This window comes from Melanerpes formicivorus, unplaced genomic scaffold (genome assembly GCF_026170545.1).
Source record: "Melanerpes formicivorus ecotype bairdi unplaced genomic scaffold, bMelFor1.0.p_v2 SCAF_36, whole genome shotgun sequence".
Taxonomy (NCBI): domain Eukaryota; kingdom Metazoa; phylum Chordata; class Aves; order Piciformes; family Picidae; genus Melanerpes; species Melanerpes formicivorus.
In genome coordinates, this window is record NW_027142388.1 from 1,547,144 (window position 1) to 1,570,429 (window position 23,286).

The following is a 23,286-nucleotide window of genomic DNA, read 5'->3' on the forward strand; positions in this document are numbered from 1 at the left end:
AACTGCACTCTTCCATTTTCTCTATCAAAAAGGTACAATAGTAACAAGATAAGAGCAAACTAGCCAAAACTGGCCCTTCCCTTGTGTGCCCTGGGATCTTCTGATTTTTCAGTCTGTAGCATGCTGGAAAGTTCTCTAGAAAGGAAGCTCTCAGTTGCAGGAATCTGACCTGGGCAGTCTGTGTATCTCCACTTGAAGCAGAGGAATAAGCAGCAGTTTCCTGCCATTTAGAAACTATTTGGAAATTCTCACAGATGATTTTTAACACTGAGTAGGTTAAGTCAAATGTAAAAATTAAGTAAAGCAAACTACGGGAAAGGTTTCAAAGCTGGGCAAGAAATAAGTCCATCAGCTTCAGCTTTGTGTTTGTGCTGTGTGTGGGAGTGTCAGAAACCAAACTGAAACCTGTCCGTTCCGATGCTGCTGTTCTTTATTCTTGCACACTTCTAACGAGCTGAGGCAGTAGCTGAGCTGGTCCAGGCTGTATTTCAATGCTGCTCTTTTTCCATGCGTCAGCTCAGGGCAGAACACAGCGGCGTGGGGAGGACCTTTGCAGCCTGCCGCCGTTCTGACCCGCAGTACCTGTCGCAAGCAGTCCGCACGGAGCGCACCTGCACCGCCCGTGCTGGCCACGAGGGGGCGGGAGCAGAGTGTCCCGGCCCAGGCACCCCAGCTGCTTGGGAGGCTGGTTGGTTAGGGTGGTGTTCTGGGCTCATTTAAACAGATGTACTGCTCTTGGAGTTTGTTCGAACAGATGTACTGCTCTTTAAAGCTTACCGGGATCTCCAGGTTTGCTCCTCAATCTTGTAACAGGGTCACGAAGTGTTCTCTGCTCTTAGCCTGCCCTTCTTGCAAGTTTGTATCAAAGGGAAATTGGCTTTAAAAATGTTACAAATCTGACAGAAAAACCCCAACCCTCCCTGATTCCTCACTGGTTGGTCCTTCTGACGCAGTACTTGGTCACCTGCTGGGGTAACATCATCGGGTGTGGTATTCTTCTTAGAGTAATATTGGTAAGAACTGGGGAATGTTTTTGGACAAACCTCTACCCTTGCTCTTGCTGCCTGTATTCCAGACCACAGGGACTCAACAGCAGAGGACCAGTACATTCATGGCTGCTGGGGCTTTGCTTCTGTTCCTTGAAGAAGAAAAATCCAAAAGGGCAGTTCCTAAGCAGATAACATCAAATTAGTCAGATTCTTGGTGTAATTAGGAAGTAATTGGCTTATGCCCTCTTAAATTTGCAGTCCAGGTTGTTTTTCTTTGTAAACTTGGTTATGTTGTCATAGTCCCCTTGCTGGAGAAGTAACCCTGCTGCCATTCACTTCACTTATACAGGGGGGGTGCAGCTGAGCCACTGGAGCTCCATTCTGGGCTAGGAGGAAGTGAGTGTTCCTAGGTATTCCTTCAGCTTCCTTCATGGGCAGAATCACACACAGGCATCGCCCTTAGCCCAACAGAAGCTCTAAAGGAAGTACCTCCAGTTAATGATTATTCCTTAAGGAGGCTTTAGGGCAGTAACACACAGAGAGGCATAATTGGGAATCACTCAGATCACACGGGCTGGAAGTGGAAAGAAGTCCTCACTTCATGTCACAGAGGCTGGCCTATGCCCAGGATAGCTGAGCAAGCCTTGCTCCCCAGGAAATAAACATCGATAGAGGAGCACCAGGAGCTGAAATGCTGTAGCCTCCCTGTTCTGATGTGCTACAGCCCCTCTTGCTACTGACAATGGACAGTTCAGTGCTGAGAAAGCAAAGCTTAGCTCCTGCTCTCTACCTGTTTTTTTCACCCTGTGGCAATAGCTAAAGGGAAGCAGTGAAATCTGTGTGTTCCCACAAGTGAAACTCCACTACAAAGGTAAAAGCTAACAGAGGCAGGTCAGGCTGTTGTTTAACCCTCGTTTCTGGGCTGCAGAGATAAAATGCCCCAGTGTGCTACTGCGATGATATGGCTGAAACAGCAGGGCCAGAGCAAACAGCTTACCCTCATTCTCCCCCTTCCATGACCAACTCCTTGGATTTAGGCCTTAGAAGTCAAGCAAATACATAAATGCTGTTGCCAAGAATCAGAAAACTATTAAATGAGCTGTTTTGCCTCCAGTGCTGATTCTCTTTGTCACCATCTCATGGTGGGATCGCTGGAGACAAGCAGGTGGGCCATGACAATGTCTTCCATGGAGTTTATTTGCCACGCTCAAGTTTCACCTTGCAGTGAGAAAGACTCTTTCTTTTCCAGCAGAAACCACATCACAGCATTCTACACTCAGGCGCACAACTCCCACAGAGAGAGGCTCCCTGTAGAAGAAGTAAACCTGGAGATAACTAAAATACTTCCAGTCCTCTGGTGCAGCATGGGCCAGTTGCTGCCAGAGCTCTGGGCTGGTGATTACCCAGGCCCCAAGCCCAGCAGAACTGCCTGGTCTACTGCTTTCTCTTAGTTGTAGTTGTGCTCAAATCCTCTTCTCAAAATGGTTCATCAGAGTGGAGAAAACTCTTCTGTTTTCCACTGGAGCTTTTGTTGGTGTAGCTGCTGCAGTCCTTTTCCCTGCTGGTAGGGGGTTGTGAGAAGCCCTAGCACTCTACAGATGAGCCATTTCTCTGATCTGCAGGATGATTTATACGACAAGGCCACGTTGTGTCCCTTTGGATGCATGAGAGGGCAGGCTGTGTACAAACCAGCTTACTGCCTGAGGGGAAATACAGCAGCTTTCTGTTGATGACTCAAAACAAGGATGACAACAGGTAGAGCCCACCAGTGAGCAGATGGTCTTGGTCCTGAGATGCTCACAGCTCTCCAGGACAGTTTGAGACCCACAAGGCAGTTACAGGAAGAGATTCATTCTGTTCCTTCTCACTGTGCCTGAGTGCTCAAATGCCAATTTACATGGAGTAGCTCAAATTTCCTCCATTTTAGTCCCATTTTGGGAGAAACTGGGACCACACAAACATGTTACACAGTCAGCTGAAACTGATCCATATCTAAACACTATTTCAAATGCAGTAGGTGGCAATGTACAAGTTGCTGTAGCAAAAGAACATTTATTCACAACAAGCCTTTTCTAATCCCTTCTTTACTGCTTCTCAGCCTGAGAAGTCTTGGTTTGAGCATCACAGTTACATGTGAACACTTACAGAAGCCCCCCAGTAAGGTATTAGGAGTCCTGAATCAAACTTGCCCACGCAGGGACAGGTGTTTGAGGGACATCAGTGCTAACCAAGGCAGCAAAAACAGGACAAAGAATGGTTGTGCTGGATGACTGGGAAGAACAACAAAAGAGTGAGTTTAAAGATGATCTCACATCAGGACACTGAAATGTCCTTCCTGTGTCTGTCCAGCAAAAAAAGCCAATAAAATCAAGCTGTGTAGTTTGTTCTTATCTCTAGGATTTCACCAGTGCTTATAATCTGTGAAGAACTGCAAGGAAAGGAGTTAAGACTATTTATTTAAATATAAATACAATTAAATTATATGGTTAGTGCTAAATTATCAGGTGTAGAAGACAAACAATTTGTTATTGTTTGGATAATTTTGGGTTTCATCAGAGTTAATCTTGCTGGCACTGTTTTAATGCTACCACGTCAGGAGTCAGTTTGTGACATTTTACACTGCTGTTGCTTAGTGCTTCAGTACCTCAGAGTGCTCTGCTTTGGGGACAGAAAACCTAATCCTATGAGTTTACTACTGAAAGGTGTTGAAACTATACTGCTAAACGTCTCTCAGTGTAGGCTGAAAAAGGAAAGGGAAGGGGGGAGCTGTCATTCTGGGTATTTTATTTTTAATTTCTGAGAAAAGTGGTATGAAAAAGGGATCAAAAAAACTGTATTTGGGGAGGGGGGGAATGGCATTTGTAGCCTTTCTTTGTACACAATGTTAAATAAAATCTCCTGTATCTACATTTGATTCTTTTGGTCTTATTTAAGTGAAAACTAGGCACCTATTACACTGACTCTGTGAACTGCATTCAGCTGAGTTTGCTGGAGGTATGGAACTTAACCCTGCAAGATCAGTACTCCTTAAAAACCAGAGATTAGTTCAGGGGTGTGGCTAAATTAAACTAACCTAACTATAATGTGTGGAAGTAGTTAATGTGTAAGGCAGAGAAGCAGCTGAGCAAAACAGACCAGCTCTGTACTAATCCTTTTGTAGGAGTACTGTACTTCAGTGTGGAAACTGAACCAGTTACTGATTTGGTGCTTTATTTAATAATGTAATTAAAGTCCAGATTCAACACCATATCTAAACCTCTCTACAATAAAAAGTTACCTTCCTGAAGGCTCTCCAGCTGACTGTCATGCTGCGTGGATCACCAAGATGGTGTCTCAAAGGCAACATCCAGAGCAGACAAAGAGTGCTGACTGAATTGTGTTCAAAACTACACCAAAATGAGATGCAGGTCAAGAAAGCAGTGCCCTGCTTTACCCCTAAATGGGGAAAAGAAGGGGAAGCTCAGTGAATGTTATTCCTGTTACAGCCAGGGCTGTGTCTGTGGAATATAAAATAGTTTCAAGCCCATTTCCAGCTAGCTCCAGTGTGGCATCCTGCAGCAAGGCTCTCCTTCAGTTCCGAAGCCTGTCTGTAGTGCAATCACACTGAATGGTGCGAGGATGACACCAAGGGAGCCTGGAAGCTGTAATGTCCTGCAGCAGCTGCTGTCTCCTACCAGGAGCTCAGCTCACAGCCCTACTCCTACTGCCTTATCTCTTTGCTGTCAACCAGCCTGGTGCTTCTCAGCTGCTTATCCCAGCTGCTTTCCCCCACCTGCACACCAGGGTGGGCAGCACTGTCACTGTCTTGAGATGAATGGCAGAGTGCAGGCTGGTGCAGATTGAGCCAGTGTGCAGTTCTGCTACCCTGCCTTCCTGCAATGAGACAGAATGAATGAAACTTGAGGCTGAAGCAGGATGAGAAAGAACAGATGAGTGCATAACAACCATGGGTGTTCCATGCAAATTGCTACACCTAAGCAGGTGTCTCTTCATGTTCCAGGCAGCCCTCCCTCTGCTTCCTGAGACTTGGAACAGGCTCCTCTGAGGCAGCTGCTCCCCTAAAGCCCTGCAGGACACAGTGCTCAATCTGAGACAGGATCAGCTGTACCTACTTGACTCTGAGACACTTGTCTGCTCTTTGTTAGAAGCCTCCAATTATGGAGATTCTGTAATCCTCTTGGGCAATCTAATCCCAAACATAACCACAAGAAGAAAGTTTTCCTCACCAACAGCTGAACCACTCTTAAATACACAAGAGGACATAATGCTGCCGTCTTATGCAGCCTTTTCCAGGGACCTTTCGCGTAACTGACTTAGGATGCCAGCCATATGCACCACAGCCACCAGATTGGTCATTAATTTACTGAGCTGAAGCAGCCACCTTCTGTTTCCTGCTGGAAAAGAGAAAGCAGAGCCCCTGTGTGGGCTCCTGTGAGAAATACATTGTGCAAAACAAATGCAAGCATTTTTCACACCCCTAATACAGAAGGGCTGCTGCTGCTGGTCACCAAGGGGTTTGCTGACAAGCAATTTAGAAACCAAATCCAAAACTAGAACCATAGAACAACATTTTGTTGAACCCCCCATGGCTCAGAAAACTGGTGGAATGGCATTGGGCACATTGTTAGAAAACAAAGTACAAAGGAGCCTTTCAGTGTCACACAGTTGCACCCTGTGTGTGCAGCAGCCTTCCAGGGGAATCCCCAGAAGTTGGGAAGGGACAGAGTGACTGAGATGGGCTGGGAAGGACATCAGGAGAAAGTCACTGACTTTGTAAGACACATAAACAGGACATTTTTTCCCACAGTGTAAATCAAACTATGTTGTAACATCTGGAAGCATACATCCCTTCAGCTTTAAAGGGAATTCTGATGAAATACAGACTCATTTACTTTGCTCTACAGTATTAGAAATTATATTTTCCCCAAGGTGACAGTCAGTCCTACTTGACCTCAATAGCCTGCAGCCCTATGAATTCTGAGCAGCAATGTACCTTAAGGAAGAGCCTTAAAGTGGGGTGTTTCTTTTGCTGGAACAACAGAACTGCTGTTGGGATACAGACCTAACCCATGGTCTGAGCTCAACAGAAATCCTGATGGGCACATTTTCATAGCACTTTCTAGCCCACACCTGTAAAGAGCGACTCTGCTTTATCTCCCGATAAAGCACCCACACCCATTTGGGTTTATTAACAGCAGCTGCTTGCTGTTCGCTGCTGCAGACGTATCCTGTGTAACAACACTGAGCTACAAGCCTCAGCTTAGTGCAGTGCAGTCTTTTAAAAGGACCTAGAAGTCTGAAAGCTGATGGTCACACAGCTCTTGTAACCTAGAACAAAGCTATTCTCTACGACAGTTAAACACTTGCTTCTCACGCGGATGAAAACCTAAATGAAAATGAATGAAAACTCCCTTTTTTACTAGGAATCACATGGAAAAGATGACTAGACAGAGAGGACAATTTTTTACAGTAACACTAAGTCATTGAAACGATCTCCCCAGGGAAGTGGGGGAGCCCCTGACATTACAGCATCACAGTATAACTAAGGTTGGAAGAGACCTCGAGGATCATCGAGTCCAACCTATAAACACAGACCCCATGACTAGATCATGGCACCAAGTGCCACATCCAATCTCCTCTTGAACACCTCCAGGGACGGTGACTCCACCACCTCCCTGGGCAGCACATTTCAATGACGAACGACTCGCTCGGTGAAGAACTTTCTCCTCACCTCGAGTCTAAACCTCCCCTGGTGCAGCTTGAGACTGTGTCCTCTTGTTCTGGTGCTGGTTGCCTGGGAGACACATTGGACACTATTAAGAAACAGCTGGACAGAGGCTGGGCCACCTTATCTAGGCTGTGTTGTCACCAAGGAAGGCTAGTCCCGATGGCTCATAGATTGCTAGAATGGTTTAGGTGGGGAGGGGCCTTGAAGATCGCCTGTTCCGTAGGGCGCCGGTTTGCGACTCTCCCCTCGCGGCTCGGCCGGGCTGCGCTGCCTGCCTGCAGCACACCCGACACCGGTGCTGCCCGCGGCGCTGGCCGCACGCCGAGCTTTGCTACATTCGCGGGCTCCCCGCCCACAAGGTTCCTCTGAAGCATCAGAGTTGCAAATTTATTTCAGAATCAAACCTGAGCGTTGTTTTTACCACAGCGGCAGCTAGGCCTTGGGCAACCGCCCGGCCGCCCCACAGGTCCGCCTCGAACGAGAAGCACCTCGGCCCCTCAGCGCCGGGCCGCCGCCGCAGCGAGGGGTGCAGGGCCGCCGCACAGCCTCGGCGCCGGGGGAGCCCCAGCCGGTTACCGTCCCCTCGCCGCGGGACCGCTCCCCAGGGGCCACCGCCACCACCTCCCGCTCTCAGGTGCAGAGCGGCGCGAGAAGCCACGGCCGGTCACGCCCCCTGCGGGAAGGGCGGGCGGGGCGCGCTGGGCCGCGAGGGGGCGCTAGAGCGCATGCGCTGCCGCTGGGCGCACCCCCTTTTCCCCTCCCCCTAGTTAGGCGCGCGCCGGGCCCGCAGGGCGGCTGCGCCTGTGCAGTGCGGAGGTACCGCCCGCGAGGGGCGGGGCGCAGGCGGAGGCGGGCGGAGGGGTCGCTGCCGTCCTCGCGCGCCCCTCGCGCGCCCCTCGCGCCCCCTCCCCTTCTCGCCGTGGCGCTCGCGGCCCGGCCCGGCCCGGCCCGACCCGGTGCGGTCCCCCGAGACTCGGGCCGCGCCGCGAAGAAGCGGCAAGGAGGCGGCTGCCTGGTAAGCGCCGAGCGCCGGCGAGCCCAGCTCAGCCCCGACCCCCGGCCGGCCGCCCTCCCGCCCAGGGGTCGGCCGCGCAGGCCCCGACCGGGCCTATGTCTTGGGTTCCTGCCGCCCGCCCATTGCTTCTGCCGGCCGCAGCGCCTCACCGCCGCGGGGAGCCGCTTCCCGCGTCGCCCGGCCCGAGGCTTGGTCTCCTCGCCACCGCCGCCGACCCCTGCGCCCGAGGGGCCTCCGGCCGCGCTGTCACCCCTCCGCGCCGCCCGCCCTCCCAGACGCTCGCGGCAGTGACAGTCGCCCCGCGCCCGCCTCAGCCCTCGCCGCGCGCCTCCGGGGCCGCCCCGCGGCCGCATTCTCCTGGCCCTCTCGATCCGCGCGCTGCGCCGTCCCTGTCACCCATTTTGTGACTGTCCTTTCGAGGCGCTGCCCGCGACAGCTGCCCCGGGGTGCCCCGGGGGAGGCCGGCTCTCTCGTCTGCTTGTGCGGCTGTGAGGTAACGGAAGGCTTCGCGGCTCTCGGCTAGCGGGCCAGGTTCTGGTTTGCCTGGGTTTCCATCCCCCTGCGGGACCGTTTGTTCCATGCCGCGGGCTTGTTTCTGTGGAAGGGGACTGTGGTGGTGCCTGTGGGGGCTCTCTGAGGAGAAAGGTAGAGTGCCCGCACTTCATCACCTTTGGAGCCAGGTTGTGGTGTGGCGGGGAGGACCTTTCTCTGCATTCTGGTCTCACAGTTATGTGGAGTGCCTCTTTTCTGCGTTTTGGTATCAGACAGAGCTCGCAAGTTCCAGCTTTGTGCCTGCTACCTACGTTCCTGTGCCTCAAAGTGTTCCTTTTGCAAGCCTTACGTGATCTTGTAGTGCCAGGGATGGAGGCAAATAGATTCTTGTGGCTGAGCCAACATCGGAGTCACCAGCCTGTTCTGAGAGTCCTTTATACTCTGTGTCCTCAGAGAGAAGAAACAAAGCACTGCTGATGCACAGCAAGCTGCACACTTCTCTACACAGCAGCATCGCACTGTCTGTGGCTTCACGAAGCATATGTCTGGAATAGCACAGGATCTGGAAAACATAGCTCCCCTGAAGCAGAAAATGTGTCTTCTAAATGGTTCCAGCAGGTGAAGTGTCCTGAAGGGCCATAGGCTCTGTCAGAGGACACAGCCTGTGCAAACTCTACTCACCCAAAAGGCAAACATAAACCTTCTGTTGCTGTTTCCGGTGTAAATAATGGTATGGACTTTGGCTGCTGATACCTGGGCAAGCTAAAGCCAGTGGCTGCTTTTAACACTCTGTGGATCATAATATAGATTTTCAGTACCTCCAAAGTGCAGTTTCTCCTCCCTACTCTTAGCTCAGTTCCTGCTTATTAGTTGTTCACAAAGGTTAAGAGCAAGTCATTGTAAACAGTCTGATACTAAAGTTGAGAAACTGAGTCAGGGATGGTGTCTTGTGTCTTGTGACACTGCCACTTAATTTGCAGTTAATGGAAAAAGCAGATTCTAGGCTGGTGGGCTCTGCAAAATCAGGGAGAAGGAAACTTGGTTTTTCCTGTGGTTTTGTGTGTCTGAAGCCCTGTGTCTGTTTGGTTGGGTTTTCTTGAATATAGTACGTAACTGGGGGGAACAAAACAACTCAAATCTTTAAATCTTGTTGACTGCCTGTACCATTGCTGTCAAACACAGTGCTGTCTGAGTGAACATTGCAGGCCACGTTTCCCAGGTCTTTTATCTGCTCAAGTCGAAGAGCCCTTTGTTGACATGAGTTTTGGTGTGGTCATTGATAAAGATCTGTGTTCTCTCTTTGGTAGCATAGAGGGCTGTTTTATTAAAATCTGATGATGGGGGAACATTACAGCAGGCAGACCTTTGTGCAGGGATTTCTAGTTCCCATGGACTGTACCTCTTACTGTGCTTTGCAGCTTAGCAGCCCTGCGGTGTTTTCTCTGTGTTCTAAGGCGGTGTCATCTCTGTGGCCTTTCAGACATTCTGTCAAAGACTTAAGGAGGTACTTGAGTGAGGGTTTCCCTTACTCTGGAGAGTGTGTCCATGGTAGCAACTCAAACCTTGGGTCTGGCATGTGATTGTTCATGCTCATAACCTGTCACCATGGTCACTAGTATGGCTTATCTTGGCCATCTGGCATTTTCCTAAGCCATGTGTGGGCATCACTTAAAGGTGTCAAGTCCCAGGAGTTCTTCAAGCAGGCATGGGGGACATGGCTACCCTTTCTGTATGGGGAAAGGGGGAAGTGATTTTGGCTATATAGTAACAAATCAAACAGTGTAGGTTTGGCTCCAGCCTGGGGAAGAGTGTCTGGCCTGGGTTAGTTACTTTGGTAGGGTGCAGCTTTGAGTGTTGGAAGTTGCTATCTAAGTGCATGCTGGAATAGTTATTTTTATGCTGTGAAGATTTTGTTGTACACAGTAGGTGAGGTGATGTACAGTTAGCCTTTTAGCTATGAATAAATGTACTCTTGCAAGTAATGTGGTGAAGGGAAATAAGTTTGTACCAGTTTTGCTTTCCTGTTAACATGGAAGAGGAGAACACCTCAGCAGAAGGCGTGCAATAGAAGCTCACAGACATGCTTCACAAGTTGTTTCTTACCTTGATCTGGTGATGCTGGAGCCTGTCTTGCCAACCAGAATCCAGTTCTAGAGGTGTATGAATGTGACTCTTCATGTCACTGAATCTCTGCTTCTTGGTGGGAAAACAGTGCAAGAAATGCAATGCCTGTACTTCCTGCCTTCACAAATCACCCATTTGATCTTGTTTTTAGCTTTTATCCTGAAAAAGGGAGAAAATGTGGCTCTTAGAAGCTGAGTGTATACTTCATTGGAGCCTTGAGTGACTAGTCATGAGGAACATATTACTTGTTTCTTTTGAGCTTAGTCCAACTGAAATGATCACAGAAGCTACCATTCAGAGCATTTAGCTGTTTAATGCAGCCTGCAAGTAATCATAGGACACTGTTGTTTAACATATGAATAATTCATCCTTAGAGTTTTCATACACACAGGCATGACCTTTGGGAAAGAGGAGTTCATTACTGTCAAGGCAATGCAACTTCTGATCTTCATCTGTGTAAGGAAATGTCTTAAGATACCTTCCTTTGGCAAAGACCTGACACTGTTGCAAGTAAGTGGCAGAGCTAGTAGCTTCCCAGACTGCAGAAAAGACAAATCCAAGATAAATTGTGAAGTTAGGTGAAAAGAGGCTTTTGAAAGGGGATCAATCTTCAAGGTCTGAATTAAAAATTTAGAATTAGCCAGTTTTTTAATGCATTACAGGGTCATAAAGCCACTTAAGCAAACTTTCAAGAGAGAAAATAGTTCACTTTTACTTAGTTCAAGACTTGGTTTGACATTTATGAAAGATGGGTCTTGTGTGCTGCTCAGTTAATTCTGTTTTCCAGGACTGTTTGCCAGAACCAAGCCACGCTAGCGACTGCTTGTAAGTAACTGGTATACATGCAGTGTTGTGCAGGGAAGTACCCTGGGCAGCCAGCAGCTAGTGTGTTTCAATAGCATTAGAGAAGAATAAAGATAGTACTGAAGTAATTGAGTGATGTATTTGATGACATCAGCCTGAAAGCAGAGATTTTCCCCTGATGCTAGGAACATTTCCTTGGCTTTGGTCATGGAGCCAATACAGGATACGTGTTCTGCACAGGTACATGCAGTGAATAATGATTTCCTGTGGGATGTACATTTGAGGGGGTGGATGGAAAGCTTGACCAAGAGGTTGGCATTCTTAACTCCCCATGAAACTTTCTGTGTTCTTCTTACTACATTTCTATGTACCTTCTTAATAAAAGGCACACAGTGGCTTTGGCAGATAGAGTCTTCCTAAAACTTTGGCTACAGAACTTCCTTGCTGTGTGAGGGTTAGTGCTGGAGAGGCTCCTTCAACATACTTCATTGTTCAGTGCTGAAGTGTTGGCAGTTTGTTATTGACAAGCCTTGACTGACACAGACAAGCCCTGTTAGAGCTTGACTTTCTCTGGTTAGCTACAGGATTTTAAAATTTTGTTTTCCATTTTACTGAGTTGCCAACTTGTGCTGAGCTTCAAGTTTCTTTTGTTCAGCAAGGTAAATGACAGAGGTTTGATGATGGGTATGCATTTGAAGTAGTATCTCTTTTGCAGTGAAAAATCTTCCTTTGCAAGAAGCAGTCTTGTCTGTTTCCATTTGCTTTTCCCTAAGAAGTAACAGCGTTGCAAATAGTTAAGGGCAAATACTTCCTTCAAAGTCCCTGAAGGAATATGGGCTTTTCTGGAGGAAAAGAACTAGAGCTGTTCTTTATGGACATGGTTTCTACTGCAGGTCTGACAGAGGAACTCTGCTTACTTTAAGTTCTAGTTTTTGCTTGTGTTTATTTCTGTGACAAAAAAGGTCTGTCTTTCCTAGCAATGACAGAATCATGCAAAGCTACTTTTTATCTGTGCTCACTTAAATGTGATGGACAAATCACAGAATGTCAGGGTTTGGAAGGGGCCTGGAAAGATCTAACCCCTCTGCCTGAGCAGGGCAGACCTAGGGCAGGTCACACAGGAACACATCCAGGTGTTTGGAATGTCTCCAGAGGACACTCCACAACCTCTCTGGGCAACCATTTAGGGGTGCTGTCATGCTCTTCTCCAAAGGTCACTTGTCTTTTTCATCTTCCAGGTGTGGTCAGTACAGTCAGGTACACACAAAGGCTTGTGGAAAGGAGGGAGACGGTCCTTGGCTTGTGCTGCCATGCTGCTGCCCAGTGCTTCCTTCTTGTGGGCTAAAAATACAGTGGCTTGGTCCCCTATCTTTGGACCACTGCCTTTCCATAAATCTGTGGTGACTACTGACTTCCTTTCTTCCTTCTGTTTCCTCCTTAGAAAGTTATCAGTATTTTCAGCCCTAAAAGCTTATCAATAATGGCAAAAATTGATTTGTTGTATTTATGCACCAGTTGTCACAAAGGAACAAAAGCTGCTGTTTGTCCCTTGTGCCCCTAAGCTCTACATTGTGCTTTCAAGGGTTGGTCTTCTCTATGTCTTTGTACTTATTTCTTTTGTTCTTTTAGCTCTATGTGTCTGATTGACAACACTTTGATGGTAAGGAGTGTAAATTCTGTGAAAGCTCATTCAGGAGAGATATTAAAAACACTCTAAGGATTTTAGTTCCAAGTGTGCACATGGGGTTTCACTCTACTTGCCTTTCACACTCAGAAGTGAATTTGGTGCATGAAAATGATACAGAGATGTTTTTTACGACCTTCTTGACAGACTTCTGTTTCTGATTTAAGTAAAAAATAAAATCGTGTTTCTCTACAGAAGAAAATTGCACTGTCTGTCACTTATGGACATTAGCATGAGTAAAGAATATTTGCAGGCAAAAATCCCATAAATACTTCAGTATAGCCTTTTTTAGTAGAAAGGCTACATTTCTCTGGAGAGAATGGGAAAACTATTTATGGCCTTCAGTCAAACATCAAAGGCTCTGCACTAAACCTGGAGGTCTAGGAGTTTTTCAAGGAAGTACAATGAAAGTATTTCACCCTGGGAAGTGCTAAAGCATTGGGCACTTGGTGTTCGGTGGTGGTATCACCATGTCAGCTGTCACATCGCTTGGGGATGCCACAGTGCTCCTGGGCTTTTTGTGCTTTCTGAGACTCCATCATGTGCAGAGTCCTGCATTGCTCCAACATTGAAACTGTCCAAGGAAACAAGGACACCATAAGCAGATTTGTGATTCCCTGTTTTCCAGTATTATTTTCTGGAAAGCTTGGAACAAAAATGTGGAAGAGAAACAGTACCTGATCTTTTTTCCTGTGGGAGGGATAAAAATAATAGCTGTAGATGGGAGTCTCTCCGTCCTGTCCCAAGGTCTTTTCTCCTGTGTGACTCAAATGTATGTGTCCCCTTGGGCTCTCACACTGGAGGAGGTAAATGCTGCTCCTCTAGCAATACCAGGATATTTAGGAAAGATTTGCATGCAGTTCTGTCTCTTCTCTGTCTGCCAGGCCTGAAGGATTTTAAACTAAGTGATGAGTGAGATGCTGACAGATCTTGGAGGTTAAGGAAGCTGTGAGTTAGAGCACAGAGTTCCAAAGCACAGATAGCCGATCTTCAGCCATGCTGCAGTGGTTGATTGCTAAAAGATAACACAGATCATCTCTTACATCAGCTCTCTTACCATGTGGCTTGGAAAGTGGTGGTGGTTGGGTGCAGTATGATGTTCTTTGAAATCAGGGCTGCTGCCCAATAGCCTGAGACTGAATTAAATCTGGGGCTACACTGTCTCAGAGATGAGGCTTCCCTCTTGTTCCCAGTCCCACTGCTTCCTGTGCATAGTATCTAGCAATTACAAGGTGAGTCAGAGCAGGCTTGATCTGACTGAAAGACCAACTCATCAAAAACACAGCTATGATCCTATGATTTCCAGAATTGAAAGAAGGGAGAGGACTGAGGAAGGGGTGGGACTGCTGCTTTTGGTGACAGGGTACAATTATTTTCATGACTAGCTTAATCTCCAGCAGGCACTTGCCTTCCCTAGCCTTTTAGCAAGGCTGGCTTGTGGATAGGCTGTTCCCATCCAGGCCATTCCCTTGGTCCAGCTGTGACCAGAAGAGTCCTTCCAGTGCTGGGAATCCAGAGTTGTAAACACCTGAGGGCTGGGAAGGTCCTGGAGGGGATGGATCTCTGTAAACTTATCCAATTCTCTTAATTTTTTTGGTACAATGCCTTCAGGAATGTTGCCAGACCAGGTTGGTGGTGATGTCCCCAGTCACCTCCCACTTCCATAGGTCCAGGCAGTAGTGAGCCTGAAGTTGAGAATAGGCTTGTCAGCAGCTGGTAAGAGCTGCTGCATTGTAACCGTGTTGGGAGAGAGGTTTGGGGTACTTTGGGGTTTGCATGAACTGCAGATCTGACGTGTGGCTGGCTTCATAGGTGAAGCTGGCTAGTCCTTTGGCTGGGAACTTTATTGGGTTAAGATTGTATTTTTTTTTTAATTATTTTTTGTTTGCCTAGAAAAGCTACAGTGCCAAAGTAAGAGTTGGTTGTGTGCTATTGGAGCCTAAGGGGCTTCCAGTGGAGGCTGATATTTCTGCTGCTTAAGCCTTTACAATCTGAGATAATTACTGTGTAGGGAACAGCTATATATTGCATCATCTGTCACTAACAACTGCAGCTGTGAAATTTAACAAAAGGAGTGAAAATGGAGCCATACCCAGTTTTTAGTGTCTCTCCATGTTTATCATACTAATATTCTCCAGATTGTATCCCTTCTTATGTTGCCTTTATCATGTTCTGCTGCCTGGGGTTTCTCTCAGCTCTCACTGGAAGGGCCAGCCAGGTTGCCTTCAGGTGTAAGGATAATTTTCATTAGGTGTGTGCTGGACACCAGTGAAAGGAAAGCTGTGCAGCAGTCATGTGGATGGGGTTCACATCCTCAGTGTGACCAGCTGTGGTGAAGGGTCTGCACTTAGGGCACTTACAATATTCTTTTAATCAGCTCTAGGATGGATACCAGTAAGGTGTAGCTTTACCTGGTCTTTGTTCTGGTCTCCAAAACGGCAATTAAACCCCACCAAAGCTTCTGAAAGTGCAGTCAGTGTAGAAGTTAGTGCTGAGATTGAGTTATGGAGCCTGCTCCCCATCACTGTGGAACAGATTCCTCAGGCCAGGAAGACTCAGCCGGGTTCAGTTGATGAACGGTTGTTTTCCCTTCCCTCAGCAGTGTTTTGAAATAGCGATTGTTTAGAGTAGGAGCTTGAAAACAAGACTGCATTATTTAATTTTGTTATGAAAAGGCTTTTGGAGCAGAGTTGGTAAGTTAAGGAGTTCTGTAAATGTTCCTGTCACTTGTCTGGAATGTTAAGTATTGCAACGGCTACACATTGCTCACAGCAGCTACAGCTCTGAAGTTTTCTCCAAAGAAGGAGCAGACAAATTTAGGTGTATAACAGCCAGTTCATGGCCAAAGCTCTGGTTTTTCTGCCCTTCTATTTAAAAGAGAAGTAGCAATTGCAAATGTGGCTTGCAAACTGTGGATGGATAACGTAACTTAAAGGTAGAATTCCTGTATTTGTAGTTCCACCATTTCTAATGGAGAACTGTAAATCCCTTTGATATTTTTAAGATAGTAATAGTCTTTCCTCTCTAAATAACTACCTGCAGCACTTGCTTCAAAATCGCAGCCCTCACAGGTCACTCACGGATCACTCACATCTGTGTATTTCCCTCACTGCATGAAAGACACTGCCCTGACTGGAGCAGGGATCCACCCCACCTGGTGCTCTGAATTCAGCTCTGGCTGTGAGCAGATGCCTCAGGAAGAAGAATGGAAACCAAAGTCTTCTCTCATACCCTGACTCCCTTCCCACCCTGTAATTACGTTTGGCTCAGAGGGGTTTCTGAGCCCTTTGTGTGCAGCTGTTGAGCATCCATTAGGGAATTTCTCTACCTTGTGCAGGTCCAGTCTCCCCTTCCGTTTGTGCTTTGTGCAGCCAAAGCATTCTTCCAATCTGCATTAAAAATACAGCTAATTTTTCTTGTTTTGAACCTGGCTCTAACTTGATATCCCTGGTTGTAGTACTGGAGGAGATTAACAGCCAGTTCCAGTCTGTCTTCTCAATGCCTTTCAAGATTTGATAGGCTTTTGTCACATTCCCTGTGAGATGTCTCATGGGAGCTATTATATACCTTTGATCGTATTTTTGCCCCTTGCTGGATCTTTTGGGTTTGTAAGAAATCTGGTTTTTGAGGTTGGAAGACCAGAGCTGCACATGCCAGTTAAAGTCTGGGGAGATGGGGGGAAAAAAAAAATAAATTGATTTGTTGTGTGACATTTGTGTTTTATAGTTGGTTCTATATTCCTTTCTTTACTAGTTCCTGGAATTGCTTTGCTTCTTCGCTTTATTCCAAACGCTGTGCTGATAGTTTAATGAAACTCTAAATCAAAACACTGAAGTCTTGCTGAAAGCACTGATCAGTTGAGAGTACATACATACATTATATATATATATGAAGCTGAGGTTGCTTTTCCCCAAGAGATAAATTGCTTTTTGTTTACCTGCATTTAATTTTATTTGCTCTTTTTATTGTCCCATTGGTCTCATAAGGGTGTTCCACAATTCCATAGTTTCCTGTTATCCTTGGTAACTTAAATAACCCTCTAGCATCATCAGACTTCAATGCCACTAAATCTGATATCTTGATGCTGAGCAATAACACAAATGCACTGCTTGCTTGGGGCTGCCAGTGATTAGTGGATTGTATTTTTGGAATTACAAAGCAAGAGTGGGAGTTTTTAGAGTGCTTGTGCAGCTTGCAGGCTGAAAGCTTGAGCTGTGGACATGATAAATGTAGAGAACTCTGTCTCTTAGTGTGGAGCTTATTTCGTATCCCAGGTGTTAAGTTGTTGGTAACTGTGTTGTGCTTGCCTGCAGAGACTTGGGGAAGTTTGAATGTGTTTTACAAGGGGCTGGAGAGCCTGGATTTCATAATCTTTTCTTCACAGTTCTGCCTTTTGGGATCATGTAAGTGACCCAAAAATGTCATTCTCCAATTATTTGGGCAAAAGTTGTCAGCCTAAATGTATCAAAACCAAAGAACTTGTACAAATAGAGAGTGAAAGTGTACTGACTCTGTCCTCAGTTGTGAATATTTCCCTTTTCCTCTGTATCTTGGGTACTTGATGTTTCAACAGTGCTCAGTATCCTCAAGTCAAAGAGACGAGTTGTTCCTATTTTTCTGGAAATCTGAAAAGAGAATTCAAAGATTACTTATTATCTTAATAATTCACAAATTTTAATAGCTGAAGCTGCTTAATACCTCTTGATATTTATGTATTTTAAACCAAAGGCAAAGACTTAACACCTTCTTTGCTGCTTAACCCTTTCTCACCTTACAGTCTCAGGAAACTTTTTTGTGCTCTTCTAATTGAGCCTTGCTTTAGTGACAGCAACACTAGCATAAACAGGCATATGAAATAAGGAGTGAGACTGGAATAATCACAGTAATAAATCATACTTGCACCCCTTCAGTTTGCAGGTTTCTAAAGAGTGTGTAAGAGTGAGCCTGAAAGCATTTGGTGTTAGCTGGGTGGATGTATCATATCAGTTTACAGCAAAGAGCAGAGCCATGCTATTGGGTGAAACACTTTTAAATTATTATTTATGGAGCTGTATTTGCAGTTGGTATAAAATGCAGGACTGGTTTCACATGCCTCCACCAGAGCAAGGAGAGCCTGCTCCCGAGCACCATTCCCTTTGGTTTCCTGTGCTATGTGTGCTGTGGAAAGAGAGACGGCTGGGAAGGGGTACAGGTTAGAGCAAAGTGTTACATTTTACTTTAGGAATGCTGTCTTTCTATCTGATATTTTGGGCTTGTTTTGGCTCTTTTCCATCCTGATTAATTTTAGAGTTGATACTGTAGTGTGAACATTAATCAGAGCTTTTCCAGTAATGTCTTGTGTCTGTTGATAGATGAGTATATTGAGCTAGGACCTCCACGGCTGTCTCATGGAGTTAAACTGTTTAGTGTTAAACTTCAACTTTTCCCTTTATGCTGCTGCCCTTTTTTTTTCCTTTTCTTTTCTTTTTTTTTCTCTCCCCCCTTTTTTTTCCTTGGAGGTGGGAGGAGGTGTGTGTAAAGGGAAAGGAAGTCTTCAGTAATTCCATCTTTCTTCCTAGGGTGAAATGTAAACTACAGTTTTAGATGCAGTATTTGTTCTTTACAATAGTGAAAGAATATTTTAGCTTTCATTTGAATTATCAGTCCTCTGTGTTAGTATTCTGAAAGCTTCATTTGGCTAATGCATGTTTTATTCCTCATTTTAAAGCGTTGTGTTGGGCAGAGACAAATGTATTTTTGGTTCCTAGTAGTGTGTCTTGCTAAGGAGTGTGGTGTTCTTTGGAAGCATACATAAAGGTAGGCTTTATCTGCCTTTCAGAAACTGGGAGAAATTGGGCTTTTTTTATTTCCCACTTACAATTCAACAATATTGATGTCTTCTGTTTTAAGTGCTGAAATCCCATCCTCTTCTTCCTTCCTGGAGAAGGCAGGAGGAAAGAAATTGGCACCGAGAGGTCATAAATTGACTGTAGGAGCCTGAGTGAGCAGGTGCTTTTAGAACCTGTAATGCCAATTAACGTTTTGTCCTTTTTTTGTAAGATGAATTGAACTCATTTGTATCTTTAGCTCAGTTTTTAAACTGCAGTTACATAATCTTCTTTCAGTAAAATGTAACTACTAGGTCTTAGTTTCTCGAGAAGGAAAACAGGAAGAGTGGTACATAACCTATCCCTGTCTTCTAAGTATCTTTGAAGTGTCTGGAAAAGTGCTGCTGCCTTTAGAAATCACCAACAGTGTTTTTCCATGTCAGACTTCTGGATATTGTAAAACAATGCTGGATTATTCTTACTCTGTTTAGTTTAACTTATTTGCATCACTTTCCTGAGGCAAAGACTGGTGTATGTTTTCAGGAAAACTTCTAAACCATGCATTTTTTACAAATCCATTGTGGATGAGAAATGTTTTGACTTTACCCAGCCTTTTGTCACGGATGACCTCTGTGATGTAAATACATCACAGAGTTGGAGTATCAGTGGTTTGTGCTGTAAAAGCTGTGTTAGCCCCTGTTTATTATTGAGATTCTATGTGGGTGGGTTATGTTGCTGTGTTTACTTACTCTAATAAGATGATCACAAACCTTTCACTGTGCATGGGAAGATGGTGTGTGCAGAGAGTACCTGCCAAGTTGTAAGGTCTGCAGGCTTGACGAGTATGCTTTGTAGAGTTGATGAATGTCTCCTGCAAGTGGCTGTGGCTGGTTGTCTGCAGGCCAGCTGCATACTACTATATGCTGCATACTCCATACTACTATATGGAGATTGACAGACAGGGCTGTCGAGTTCTGCCCTGGCATGACACTCATGCCATTACCAGTAGCCTAACCTTTACTAGGGCACTGCTTTACTAGTTCTATGAGCTGTTAAAGAACCCATGGCTTAGATTAACTGGGTTTGTTGCTGAAGTGTAGTTTTTCCTTTGAGGCAATTTTTGGTGCAGTCATCTTCAGGGCAAACTGCACTGTAATTTGTTTGGTTAGCTCTCAAGCACACTATGGACAGTTTTCATGTAGTCTGTAGAATATCAAAATTGTTATTCACTAGGAATGATACCAATTTTACCCAACAACTCTATCCTCTTTCCAGTTCGGGTTTTCAGGTGAATAAGATCAAAAGCACAAGAAAGTGTTCAACTGATAAACATGAAAAAGGCAAGAAGTAATAATGTGACAGCATGGTCTTACCTGTAAACATCAGCATCTGCTTCTGGAATCTAGTAGGCAGTTGTTGCACTTCAAATTGTGTGTGTACAGCAAACATATCATCATGGGGCTTTTCTGGTTTGGGTTTTGGTTTTCTGAGGAGTGTCTCATTTCCAATTATCTCTCAGTTATTTCATCTCTGAAGGCGTTCTGATTGCCAGTAGCCGTGTGGCAGGACCAGTGCATTTTTGACATTCTGATGATGAAACTGCAACAGCAAACAAAGTTTTCTGTCTGTTCATGCCAGCTTTCAGAGCTAAACAGAGTCTGGAAGCTGTAAACAAATACTTGCAGTGCCTTAAAATGAAACTTCCTGTTGCTTCTTTTAACAGCACTTAAGGGTCTGAGGAGGCAAAGCTCCTGGAGTTTTAACTGATATTGAGATATATTTGTGTGCAAACCAGGTGGTGATGGGGAGGAAGGAGTGTGTGTAAGGGTACAATGTTGTGTTAGTTGAAAGGAATTAGTAATACTGATCACTCTGGGTTTGTCACAGGTCTCGTATACCAAATGACCAGTCTGCTTCTTGTGCCTTTGAAACACTTCACGTTTTAAGAGATGGAAGCAGCTAGATGTGTTTCGTGTTTCTAATCAGCCGCAGGATATTTGGCTCAGATAAAACTGATCACTTACTTCCACCCAGAATCTGAGAGACTGAAAGGGGAGTGGAAGTTTCCTCCTCTTAATCTTCTATCCTGTGTCTTCTGACTTGGGAGGAAGCAGCTGCCAGTTACCTCACTCTTGCAAGAGGAAAGAAGATCCTGATGTGTCTGGTCTTCCTGGTAGTCCATGTTTCTGGCTGTTGGATAGTCTACCCTTTCTTAGGCTGTCTTCCAGAATTAGCTGTGCTTGTCCTGACTGTAGTGTTTGGGTCTGCTGCAGCTGCTCCTGGTTTGAGGAAAGACAGCTTGGTTTTCAGGGGTTTTGTTTCTTTGCTCAGGGCTGCAATGCCAGAACTGACACTTGGTCTGCTGTTTGAGAGAACTTGAAGGCAAACTAAAGATGCTGCAGTGTCCTGTCTGCAGGCTGTGGAGAGTGGTAGATTACTTCTGGTTTCTTCTTGGAGATAATCCTCATATCACTGGTACTGAAGTTTGTAAAATCTCATGTGCTTATTAATGTGATGTTTAATAATAGATAGTTTCAGGGAACTTGAATTTTTCCAACTGAATTTTAATTTTTCTAAAATACTTTTTTCCCAGTAGCTGCTGTTCCTTTCGCAGTACTTCAGTTACCAAGCTGGCAGTAATGGTTTCTCAGATCCAGTGTTGTTGGTAGTCAGGCTGTTGCCTGAATACTCCCACGGTGTTTTCCTTCCCACAGTCAGAAATGAAGAGCATTGCTGCCCTAATAAGCCTTTCTTCTGCTAGCTAACGAGTGAACCCAGCAACATGGGTCACTTAGAATATGTCCTCGGTTCAGTGCCGTTTGTGGAAGGAGAACTGAAAAAAAACTGCAATAATTTGGAGTGGAGCTGTAAGGAGCACTTAGTTCTTGGTAGTAATTCCTTTTATAAAAGCAAACCCCATTGGTCAGTCACATGCATTCTCTTTGGCTCTAATTTGTCTTCTTTACTGCTGTTCTGGGCTTAAACAGAGCATTAGATGAAAAGACATTGCTTTTCGTTTTGTATTTAAAAGTGCTTTCTTTCTGCTTGCAGATTTGTTTGTAAATGCATCATAAACAGACAGCCCAGAATGAAGAAAGCAAGCAGGAGTGTTGGCTCAGTGCCCAAAGTGCCTGGAGTAAATAAAACTCAAACAACTGAAAAAGCCAAACCAGAAAACGGCTCCTCAGTGTCTGCAGTAACAAAACTCTCCAAAACCGGGACATCAGCATCTCTTTTGAAGGTAATAAGCAATAGAATGTTCTGTTTCTTTGTACTTTTAACAATACAGCTTTAGAAAGAGTCAATTTTTAAGTCATGCCTGTAATGCAACTTAAGCTAGAGGTTTGTTGTGTGGGTAACTGGAGGGAATTTGTCTAGTTACACAGCACTGGGCAAAGTGTCAGGACCTGTGTGGCATTTGTGCTCTGTTTTTCATATTGCAGTGTGTGCTGTGATGGAAGGCAATAGACTTTACAGACCTTGGCTGCTCTGCAAGAGGTGCAGAGTTGAAGTTGCTTTCTGATGAATGTTATTAGTAGTGTCATGTGTTATGCTTGAATGGTGTGTCAGTGGCTAATGGGATTTGATAAGAGTTATTTACTAATTCTGGGAAAAAAAAGAACTAATGAGGTATCTAACATGAGAAACTTGCTGTTATCAGTGATCCGTGTCAGGTCAGTGCAGCTGCATTCTTCTAGCTGTTTTGGCTATTGGTTTGTGTGAAGCACTGCTTGAGCTGAAATTTCACAAGTTGATTCTTGCTCCTAGAGCAAGTTCAAAGGTAGAGGTTTTCTCTCATATTAGCAAAGCTGGGCAGTAGATTCAGGAGCATATGGGTTTCAACAGTGAGAAAAGTAAGGCATAGTCAGGTGTGCTGGTGTGGAGTTTTCACCTGGGAGAGAACATGTCTGAGTTGGGTGGATGGTATGAGCCTGTATGGTCTGCCTGCCCCTCCTGGTATGGCCACATGGCTGGACCCACCTCCTTTTGCCTTTCTGCAGCTCAGTGTGCAGAGCTGTGGCATTGCTGCTGCTGCCTGGGAGCAGAGCAAGGAAAAGGGCTGGTGTCTGCAGCTGGGACCTGAACGCTGTTACCTGCGGGGAGCCAGACAGGCTAGTTAAATTAACTGCTGGCAAACAAAGACCTAAAATTACAGAAGTGGTAAGGGTTGAGGTCTCTCTAATAGTCATGCAGAATTACTGAAGTCAGAAGATGTGTTCTCCTCCTCTCTTTTCTTCTTGCCTTTCTTTTATGGAAGAATGGTTCATACTCCTGCTGGTGGTCTTGCAAGCTAGATTTCAGCTCGATCTTTCTCCAGGTGCCCAACATACCTTGCAGTTTTCTTAGCTTTAGTCTTTTGATGCTTGCGACACTACTTATTTTATACTTCTAGAAGCCTCTCAAAGAATATGGAAACAAAAGTCCTTTATAGTTTACTTATCAAGTTTCTTATGTCATGCCTCTCAGCCAGATAAAAGAGGAGGATGATCTAACGTTGAAGAAATTTGACCCGGTATGCTTTCACAATTTCACTCACATTAGTAACACTTCTGGCTGTGTTTGGGTGTAGGATTAGAACTTCTGACAACTGTGTATTTGAAATTCTTTTTCTCTTAATTACTAAGATTTATCTCAGCTCTGTG

The 23,286-nt window shown here is 45.4% G+C and overlaps 1 protein-coding gene across 2 annotated transcripts in view; it reads left to right on the forward strand.

Annotated features, from left to right (window-relative positions):
• Positions 1 to 7,536: 7,536 nt before the first annotated feature.
• SPECC1L (sperm antigen with calponin homology and coiled-coil domains 1 like) overlaps positions 7,537 to 23,286 on the forward strand; it is a 64,814-nt gene continuing 49,064 nt past the window's right edge. Inside the window, exons 1-2 of one of the 2 annotated variants that reach the window (XM_068157242.1) lie at positions 7,537 to 7,732; positions 21,695 to 21,884. In XM_068157242.1, coding sequence (XP_068013343.1) covers positions 21,732 to 21,884 — 153 coding nt within the window. In that variant the 5' untranslated portion in view covers positions 7,537 to 7,732; positions 21,695 to 21,731. Of the gene's footprint in view, positions 7,733 to 17,967; positions 18,028 to 21,694; positions 21,885 to 23,286 lie in introns of those variants that run through there. The other variant, XM_068157241.1, reaches the window with a different exon arrangement.